General features: G+C 56.7%; 1 protein-coding gene across 1 annotated transcript; it reads right to left on the bottom strand.

Moving 5' to 3' along the window:
- Positions 1–556: 556 nt before the first annotated feature.
- Positions 557–7,905, bottom strand: MMP9 (matrix metallopeptidase 9). Its single transcript, XM_086702348.1, has 13 exons — positions 7,592–7,905; positions 6,880–7,112; positions 6,373–6,521; positions 5,960–6,088; positions 5,699–5,872; positions 5,269–5,442; positions 4,447–4,623; positions 4,190–4,345; positions 3,102–3,375; positions 2,839–2,978; positions 2,364–2,514; positions 2,168–2,271; positions 557–870 (listed from the first exon to the last, which is right to left on the bottom strand). The coding sequence occupies exons 1-13, from the start codon at positions 7,727–7,729 to the stop codon at positions 752–754; spliced, it is 2,118 nt and encodes a 705-aa protein (XP_086558474.1). The 5' UTR covers positions 7,730–7,905; the 3' UTR covers positions 557–751.
- Between the last annotated feature and the right edge of the window lie 1,417 nt (positions 7,906–9,322).

Raw genomic sequence — 9,322 nt, 5'->3', positions numbered from 1 at the left:
CTCTTGCTCATGTTTCCAGATTCAACTCAAGTTCAGACGTCACCTTGGCTGAGGAACGTTCCCCGCCTTCAACCACAACATACAGAATCACAGAGATGCACCATTATTCTGGAATAAAGGACCACACATTGCACACTCTCCAAGGGTGATCCCACCCCCACCCGGCAAAGAATCATCCTGGTAACTGAGTGGGACTCTCTGGGGACAGAGCCTGGAGTCTGCATTTTAAGCAAGTCCTGAGGGCACTCATGGACCTACAGCTGGAGGACCCTGAGAGGTCCTTGAGGAGAGAAACATAGTCCAACTCATCTCTCCTTTCCCAGGGCCCGGCACACAGCCTGGCTCCATGCAGGGGCTCAATAAATGTTTGATGAATGAATAATAGGTTGGCCATTTCCCCAGCTGTAAAATAGGAGTAATCACATTATATCTTCCTAATAGGAAGGATGAATGTTAATATTTATGAAGTGCTTAGAACACTACCTGGCACACAGGAGGCGCCCTATCCGTTACATACACACATGCACGCATACATACGTAAAGAAATCTGCTCCTCAAGGTTAAAGAATTCAAGTTTATTAAAAATATTCCCACAAAAGAGGAGGGTGGGAAGAGAGGGGCCCAGCCCACCTCGCCTCCTCCTTGTCCTCCAGAACAGACCCACCAGTTTGTATCCGGCAAACTGGCTCCTTCCCCATTGGGATGGTCCCCAGAGGACCCACTCTGCAGTGCTGAAGCAGGATGGGAAGCCCTAATCCTCGGGGCACTGCAGGAGGTCAAAGGTCACGTAGCCCACTTGGTCCACCTGGTTCACCTCGTTCCGAGAACTCACACGCCAATAGAAGCGGTCCTGGCAGAAGTAAGCTTTCTCTGCAGGGGAAAGACAAGCCCGAGAGGGGTGATTCCAACCCTCCCACAAACACACACAGAGACAGGAGCAAGATCTCTACAATCGTCCCTCCTGCCCTTTCTAGATCTTTCATACGACGCCTCCATCTCCCCCACAGAGATGCCGGCGGGCAGAAAACCTCCATGTCCAAAGCACCACCATGGAGCCTGGCACACAGCACGTGCTCAGAACAATTCACTCAACGTTCATCCATTCATTCGTTCATTCATTTCATCAAATATTTATAGCGCTAAGCACTGTTATACAGCAGAGAGAAAAAATGCAGGCATGATCTCAGTTCTGCTGCTGTTTACACTCTAGTGGGGTAAGAGAGATGATTAACAAGCAAACACTTAATAAATGAGACTGTGGCAACATAGAAAAGCTATGAAGGAAATAAAAGCAAGTGAGTGAATACAGAACAACCTCCAGGCAGAGGGACCAGCTGGCACAGAGGCCCTAAGCTCGGTGTGACCTTGACCTTGCTGTGTTTAGAGCAGCCAGAGGCCGGTGTGGGTGGTGTGGAGCAGAGGAAATGACAGGAGAGTGTTGGGAGGGTCTGAGGAGCAGATCAGATCCCCATAGTTTTCTTTTGTTTGTTTGTTTTTACCTTGGAATGGGTCTGGAGTCTCCCCCCAAGACCATGGCCCTCTACTCCTAACCACTCCCTACTCCTAGAGAATATCGTAATGGTATTGAGCAACCAGTATGGCTTGAACAAGGGTGTTTGCAAGGGAGATGGTGAGAAGTGAACATTTTGGTAATGAAGTCAACAGAACTTGTCAGTTGATTGCATGTGAGTGGTGTGAAAGACAAGGAAAACCCCAGCTAGCGTCCCCATTTTACAGATGAGGAAACAGGTTCTGTGAGCAGCAGTGACTGGCCCAAAGACGCAGAGTAATGAAGTGCCTTTTTTATCACTGTATCTCCAGCGTCAACTCAATGCCTGGCATATTATAACACTTGATAAATATTGTCTAATAGAGGAATGAGCCTCCATGCAAACCACTGTTCTGTACTGCGGGGGGAGGGGGGGGTGAGGCGGTAAACTTCCAGCTGGGGGGTGGGGTGGGTGGGAAATCTGGGTTCTAATTCTGTGTCCCTTTATGATCTGGGAAAGGTCCCTGCCTCTATGGGGAATGTACCTGTGCTGGAGCATTTGCCTCAATCTCCAGGGGATTTTTTTTTTTTTCTCCCTCAGAATTTGACTAATCACTGAGGCAGGCAAGTGTGGGAAGCGTCCCGGGGAGGGACCTGACCCCCATCAGCAGCCCTCACCTTGGTACTGAAAGATGTCGTGCGTGTTCAAGGGCACGCCGGGGAACATCTGCTCCACCTGGCCGGCGCTCTTGGGATCCACGGTCTGCGTCTTCACATCGAACCTGCAGGAAGGCGGTGAAGAGACAGGTGCTGAGCCGGAGGGCGGGCGGAAGGCGCCCGGGGTCCCCCTGCCGGCGGTCGCCGAGACTCTCACCTCCAGAAGCGCTGCCTGCTGAAGAGCAGCACCTTACCCCCGCTGCGCGGGAGGGCCCCAGTGATTTGGGCCACCTCCGGGCCCAGGCCCAGCTTGTCCAGACGCCTCGGGCCAAGTACCGACGCTCCTGTGTACACCCACACCTGGCGCCCTGCGGGGGAGGAGAGCCACATCGGTGTGGGGGCAGGGAGTGGCCACACATTGTCCTTGAATGTCAAGAGGAAGAACCCAGCGAGACCTTTCCGCGCCCGACCTGCCGGCAATCTGGGTGCCCAAGGAGCAGAACCCACCGCTCCGTCGGACGGTGCACGAGGACGGTGAAGAGCTGCTCAATTGCACCCGCCAGAAGGGGGCGCCTGTTCCTAATCCGCATGAAATGCTTCACGGATTTTACTCGATCTGCGATCTGCGGGTCTTCCTAGATCCGCAAGGATGGGGAGGGCGGGGGCGGGGGAGGAGAAAGGAGGAAACTAACCAGAGAAGAAGAAAGTCTTCTTGGTCAGCGGGTCCTCAAAGGCGGAGTCCAGCTTGCGGGGCAACGCAGGCCACTTGTTGGTGATAAGGAAGGGGCCCCGCACCTGGCGTCCTGGGTTCTCAGAGAACTGCCAGTACTTCCTGGGAATGAGAGAAGGGACCAGCGGGCCACTGAACTTTGAACCGAAGGCCAGTGGGTGAAGAGGAGCAGGCAGGGCCCTCCTCTGAGTCCCCTCCCCCAGCCACATATCCCTGCCCCCTCACCCATCCTTGAAGAAATGCAGAAGATTCCCGATCTCCGCAACAGCGTCGAAAATGTTCACGTTGCACACATCTTCTGCTGGATCCAAAGACACTGTAGGGGCCTCAGAAGGGCCAGCAGTGGGGGGACCCGTGGGGCCAGCTGAAGGGGGGCCTGTGGGGCCAGCAGTGGGGAGCTCTGGGGGGCGGGTGGTGGGAGGCCCCGTAGCGCAGACCGTGGGCTGGGATTCAGGTGTGGTGGTGGTTGGAGGCCGTGGCTCAGGTTCAGGGCGAGGACCTAAAGAGAGACACTGGATGAGACCTTCTATTGCTACATACACCTGTGCTGGTGGAACGTATATTCCCCAAAACGCATCAGTGAGGCCCCTGGCAGTCACTGTCTTCACTCTAGATGTTGGAGCCTACCTTCCCCCAATCACAGGCTGGTTTTTTTTTCATACATTCACCTTCCATTCCGATCATGCTTATCTAATCCCTGGGCTATGTCAGGTCCGGGCCAGGCCCTATGAACACAAGACATGCAGGAGCTCTCCCCCTCTCCAGGCTAGTGGGAAAGAACTGGGTTTTGAGCACTCAAACTGAGTGGCAAACTTAGTGCTAAGAGCTTTATAAAATTACATTAGCTCATTTGACTTAAAAAAAATCAAATAGATTCTTTAATATTCCCATTTTTAAAATGAGGGAATAATACTAATGATCATAGTGATGATAACAATACAAATATTAAACACTTATACGGTGCTTACTATATGTCAGACAATATTGGAACTCACTCAAACCTCCTCACCACCCAATGAGGCAGGTAACATTATTAGCCCCATTTCACAGGTGAGAAAATTGAGGGGTGAAGTCACGTACCACAGGTCACCTAGCCTGGAAGTGGCTGCACTGGCTTTTGAACCCATATCTGTCTCACTCTAGAATCTGGGCTCTTTATCATCTTCTCCAAGCACTGACCAGACAGCAATTGGACCCACTGACCCCAGGCTCTTCCGCAGATAAATGTTGAGGGGTCCCCACTTCGCTGATCCCCATTTCCCCATTCTCGGTACAAGAGCAAAGGCACCACCCTCCCTGCCCAATAACCTCACCGTACAGATGCTGGATGCCTTTCACATCGTCCTCATGCAGGGGGGGGCCCTCCGTGAAGCTGTACATGGGGTACATGAGTGCCTCTGGCACCGATGAGTGATCTAAACCCAGAGCATGGCCGAATTCATGGGCTGCCACAAGGAACAAGCTGTATCCTGGAGGGAAAAGGGACCTTGAGATGTGAGCCCAGCCGAGCTCCCAGCCCTGGCCATCCCTCCCCCAACACTGCTGCCCCCAACCTTGGAACCCTGACCACCTTGGTCCGGGCAGAAGCCCCACTTCTTGTCTCTGTCGAAGTTCGAGGTGGTGGCGCACCAGAGGTGCCCATCTCCGCGGCCCTCCCTGGTGCATGTTGAGTACTCCTTGCCCAGGAAGATGAAGGGAAAGACACACAGCTCCCCAGCGGAGTTGCCACCGGTCACTGTAGAGTCAGCTGGAGAGACAAAGGGTGCTGGGTGAACCAGCTGAGTGGGCCCAATAAGGGGCCAGAGGCTGGTGGAACAGGAGCTAGATAATCCTGGTGTCCTATTTTATTTACTTTCTTCCTAATTTATTTATGAGAGAGAAAGAGAACGCGCGCGCGCACGAGTGGGGGGAGGGGCAGAGGGGGTGGGAGAGCGAGTGTGAGAGAGAGAGTGAATCTTAAGCAAGCTCCATGCCCAGCTGGGGGTTGGAGGCCACGGGGTTCCATCCCATGACCCTGGGATCATGACCTGAGACAAAATGAAGTCGGCTGCTCAGCCGACTGAGTACCCCGGGCGCGCCCCCTGGTGTCCTTTTTATAAAAGCCTAGGGTGCTGGGGGCACAGCTGAGACCCGGCTAGGCTGGTGGGCAGGGCCTGGGGACCTGAGACTAAGGGAAAGGAAGCTGTCTGGGCTGAAAGGCCAAGGCACAGGGATGCGGCGGGGCGGGGGCAAGTGGAAGTCAGGGGGAGGGGCCGTGATCGCGGGCGGAGACACGGTGATCCTGAGGACCAACGAAGAGTGGAGAGACACGCTGATGGGTGGGGGAGCCACGTTTCGGGGACCAGTGCGGAACGAGGGGCGAGGCTGAGTCTGGTAGGCGGGGCAGAGGTACCTCGGGTTGGGCAGAACCCATAGAGCTTGTCCTGGTCGTAGTTGGCCGTAGTGGCGCACCAGCGGTAGCCGTCTGAGCGACCCTCGGTGGTGCAGGCGGAGTAGGAGCGGCCCTCGAAGGTGAACGGAAACACGCAGGGCTTGCCTTCTCCATTGCCGTCCCGGGTGTAGAGTCCTGAGGAAGCCCATACAATTACGGGGAGGGGAGGACGGGGGGCGGGGGGGGGGGGAGGATGTCACGAGTTTATTGACCCACAGACCATCGGTTGTACTCCATTCCTCCTCTCCCCGTTTCACAGATGAGAAACTGGGCCCAGAAAACAGGAGGGTCACTTGCAGGCCACACAGCGCTAGTGGCCGAGCCGGGATTAAAACCTCGAACCCTCGAGGGTGGTGGGAGCCCCTCACCCCCGTCGCGACCCCGCACTCACTCTCGCTGGGGCAGAAGCCGAACCGGCGGTCGGTGTCGTAGTCGGCGGTGGTGCTGCACCAGAGCATGTCGTCGGAGCGGCCGTCCGTGGTGCAGGCCGAGTAGGAGCGGCCCTCGAAGGTGAAAGGGAAGTGGCAGGCGGCGCCACCTGCGTTTCCGAAGTAGGTGGGAACCACTGCAGGAGAAGGGCACCGGGTCAGGGCGGCTGGCGATGGGCGTGAGAAGAGAAGGGAATGCGAGCCGGGGCGGCTCAGGATCTCACCTACGCCCTTGCCCAGAGACCACAATTCCTCATCGTCGAAGTGGGCGTCTCCCTGAATGCCTGGGCCGGGAGGAAAGGCGTGTGCCAGGAGCCCGTGTTTCCCATCGAAGGGGTACCCATCTCCGTGCTCTAGAGAAGCAGGTGCAGGAGGAGGGGGTTGGCGGAGAGCAGTCGTGCAGACCGTGCGCTGCCCTGAGCGTGGGCTGAGGTCCCGCCTACAGCAGCTGTCCGAGCCCTGCGTCCCCGCGCTGCGCCGTGTCGGGCAGGAGGGGGCGCATAAAGCCAGAGGCGGCCAGGGCTGCAGGGACAGGCGAGACCAAGCGGCGTCCAGTGCCCGCTCTCCTCTCTCCGTGGCCCTCCCTCCGCTGTCCCCGTCCGAGACCCTCCCGGCCTCCCCCTTCTCGCTTTCTCACCCCTGACACCAAACTGGATGACGATGTCTGCCTCGAAGCCATACACGCGCGTGAAGGTGAGCGGCGTCACTGCGCTCCAGGCCGCAAAGGCGCGGGCAAAGGCGTCGTCGATCACTTCGCGCGGCAAGTCTTCCGAGTAGTTTTGGATCCTACAGGTGAAAGGCGAGAGGACAGAGGTCCGAAGTGAGTCCGGAGCCGGGGCGGAACGACACCCGGTGTCTCAGCGACTTCAGCAGGCACGATGTTCCCTGCGTTCCACATTCTCACCTACAAGGTACTTTCAGACGCATTTTTCTCTTGGGACACTCACAGGGGCCCTAGCAGGAAGACTCAGATTGCCAGGCCCACTTCCCTGAAGGGGAAACAGAGGGCTCAGAGGCGGAGCCACCTGCCCCAGGCTGCACATCGAAACCTAGGGGTCTGTCTGAGGGACGAATTCGCCGCCGCCGGCGCGGGGTCTGGCCCTCCCGTCCCCCTCCCCCGCCTTCTCGGGGCCCTGCCGCGCACCAGTACGTGATGTTGTGGTGATGCCACTTGAGGTCGCCCTCAAAGGTCTGGAATTTGCCCAGGTCTGGGACGCCGCAGCGCGGGGTTCGTATGGCCTCCAGGGTGGTTCTGTCCAGTTCGCCAGTCTCAGGCAGAGCCAGGCGCCTCTGGAGAAGACGCAGTCCCCGACTCAGGGACTGCTGGTCGTCGCTTATCTCCGCCACATGAGTATAGCCATAGCGATACAGATATTCCTGTGGATGGAAGGGCAGAGATACTCCAGAGCCCTGACTCTTACCCGGCCCTAACGGGCCAGGATTCCATCCTCCAGGCACTCGGGGACTATCAGCTCTCCAGGACTTGGTACCCTGGATTCCAGTGCTTATGCCCACCCACTAACTCCCTCCCCTGTAGACATCCTCATCTCCTTCCCACCCCTGCATGCCCCTGGCCTCCTAGCCTTTACCCCTGTTCACCCCACTCCAGAACCCTCCAAAGCATCATCACCCCCATCATGTCCCATTACCAACCTAGGAAACCCTTATTAGCCATTCCTGGCCATCGCCCGTCCAGAGCCTCCACAGGACCCCTGAGGGCCTGGTCCCAGATACCTCTGTCCTCCAGGCACGACCATCACCCTCAACTTGCCCAATAGAATCTCCTCTGAAGCCTCACGCCCTCCCTGAGACTCCTGGCCAGCCCTCCCTAACTACATGCAGGGGTATTAGCCTACCTCTGCCAGCTGCCTATCAGTGAGATTAGTTCGCACGTCTCCTGGGAAGACCACAACGGTGGGCTTGCGTGGTCTGGGAGCGGCGGTGCAGCAGCCCAGCACCAGGAGCGCCAGGACCAGGGGCTGCCTGGGGCTCATGGTGAGGGTGGCGGTGTCTAGGTGCAGCTGTCCTTGTGGGGGCTTTAAGCAGGCGCTATTAACTGAATCAGTAACCCCGCCCCTCCCTGCCAGGCGGGGGCTGACTCAGGGGATGAGGTGTGTTTGGGGGGGGCAGCCCCAGCATGAGCAGGCAAACAAAGGGCTTACACCACCTCCTCCTGTCCCCACTGCCCACAGTCCCATTGCCAAGTCAGGCAGGACCCCAGACCCACAGGAAACCACAGGCCCGCAGGGGAAGGGTTGGGTTTTGCAAAATGCAGAGCTTAGAAGAACTGAATGAAAGCAAGGAAGGGAGGCTGGAGGGCTCCCTGAGCTCTGTGCCTGAAGGCCCCAAGCGGTCAGCCTAAGGGAAGGGGATGAGAGATTCCCCGAGGCCTCTTCCTGAACCCAGAGATTTCCCCCTTCCCAGTCACACCCCATCTATGGGCCCCTCCCCACACTGCTAGGCTCTGTCCTCTCCTCCCTTGAAGCCTTTCTCAAGGGGGACAGTGGGGGGCTTCCTCTCCCTGCCTCACCTAGGGACGGAAGGAGCAACAGGAATTGGGGAATTGCGGGATTCCCCCAGGGCACCCCCCCCCCCCCCCCCCCCCCCCGCCGTCTTCCACAGGCTGAGTCTTTCAGGACAGTAAAGGGGGAAGTTTAGGGCATCTGGAAGCCAGCACACAGGCCTCACTCTCTTCCTTCAGGGCCTAGGGCAAATGTCCTACCGCTCTGAATTTGTTTCCTCAGCTATAAAAAAGGACCCTTTGTCCTTAAATTGATGGAGGATAAAATGAAATCAAATACCTACAGTGCTTACTCCAGTGTATGGTGCAATTTCTCAAGAATGGCCATGGTTGCTTTTAAGGACCTGAGCGAAGATGGTGATTCCAACTTGGAATCAGGAGACTCCAAGGGTCTTGGGTTCCAATCTGCCATGTGAGCTACAACACATGTCTTCCTCTCTCTGGGTTTTGGATTCTCCAACTACAAAATGGCGGAGAGGGGATGATCTTGGGGAACATTCAGTTCTCCAGCCCTTCTCCAGGAGCCCAAGCTGTAGCCCCGGTTATCACCCCTGTGCCTCCCTCCCTCTCTTCTTCCCAGCCGGCCCTGGTGGGGAAGGATCTGTGTTTGCCTTCCGGGAGGAACCCCTTGGGAAGGGCAACACTAGCCATCCAATAAGCTGGATTTAAAAATTTTTTTTTCAACGTTTTTTATTTATTTTGGGACAGAGAGAGACAGAGCATGAACGGGGGAGGGGCAGAGAGAGAGGGAGACACAGAATCGGAAACAGGCTCCAGGCTCCGAGCCATCCGCCCAGAGCCCGACGCGGGGCTCAAACTCACGGACCGCGAGATCGTGACCTGGCTGAAGTCGGACGCTCAACCGACTGCGCCACCCAGGCGCCCCCTAAGCTGGATTTAAAGGGCTCACTACGTGCCACGCACTTTCTGTGCTTGTCGAATAAATGAATCTTCGAGACGAGGACATTTCGCTTCCCTTCTAGAAAAGCTGAAGCTCTAGAGTTCACTAATTAATGGGCATCCACTTTAGATCTGGTGTTCAGTGCCCGCTCTGCCATTTCCCAGG

Source organism: Puma concolor, chromosome A3, assembly GCF_028749965.1.
Source record: "Puma concolor isolate L17-30 chromosome A3, mPumCon1.1.hap2, whole genome shotgun sequence".
Lineage (NCBI taxonomy): Eukaryota > Metazoa > Chordata > Mammalia > Carnivora > Felidae > Puma > Puma concolor.
The sequence above is the reverse complement of the archived record's forward strand: the minus strand, read 5'-3'. Positions and strand labels throughout refer to the sequence as shown.

Excerpts from the sequence above, each read along its gene's own strand:
- MMP9 (XM_086702348.1), bottom strand. The coding sequence starts at position 7,729 with ATGAGCCCCAGGCAGCCCCTGGTCCTGGCGCTCCTGGTGCTGGGCTGC. Across the intron at positions 5,443-5,698 it reads CGGCTTCTGCCCCAGCGAGA|GACTCTACACCCGGGACGGC; the intron begins GTGAGTGCGGGG and ends GGGCTTCCTCAG. Across the intron at positions 4,624-5,268 it reads TGGGTTCTGCCCAACCCGAG|CTGACTCTACAGTGACCGGT; the intron begins GTACCTCTGCCC and ends TTGTCTCTCCAG.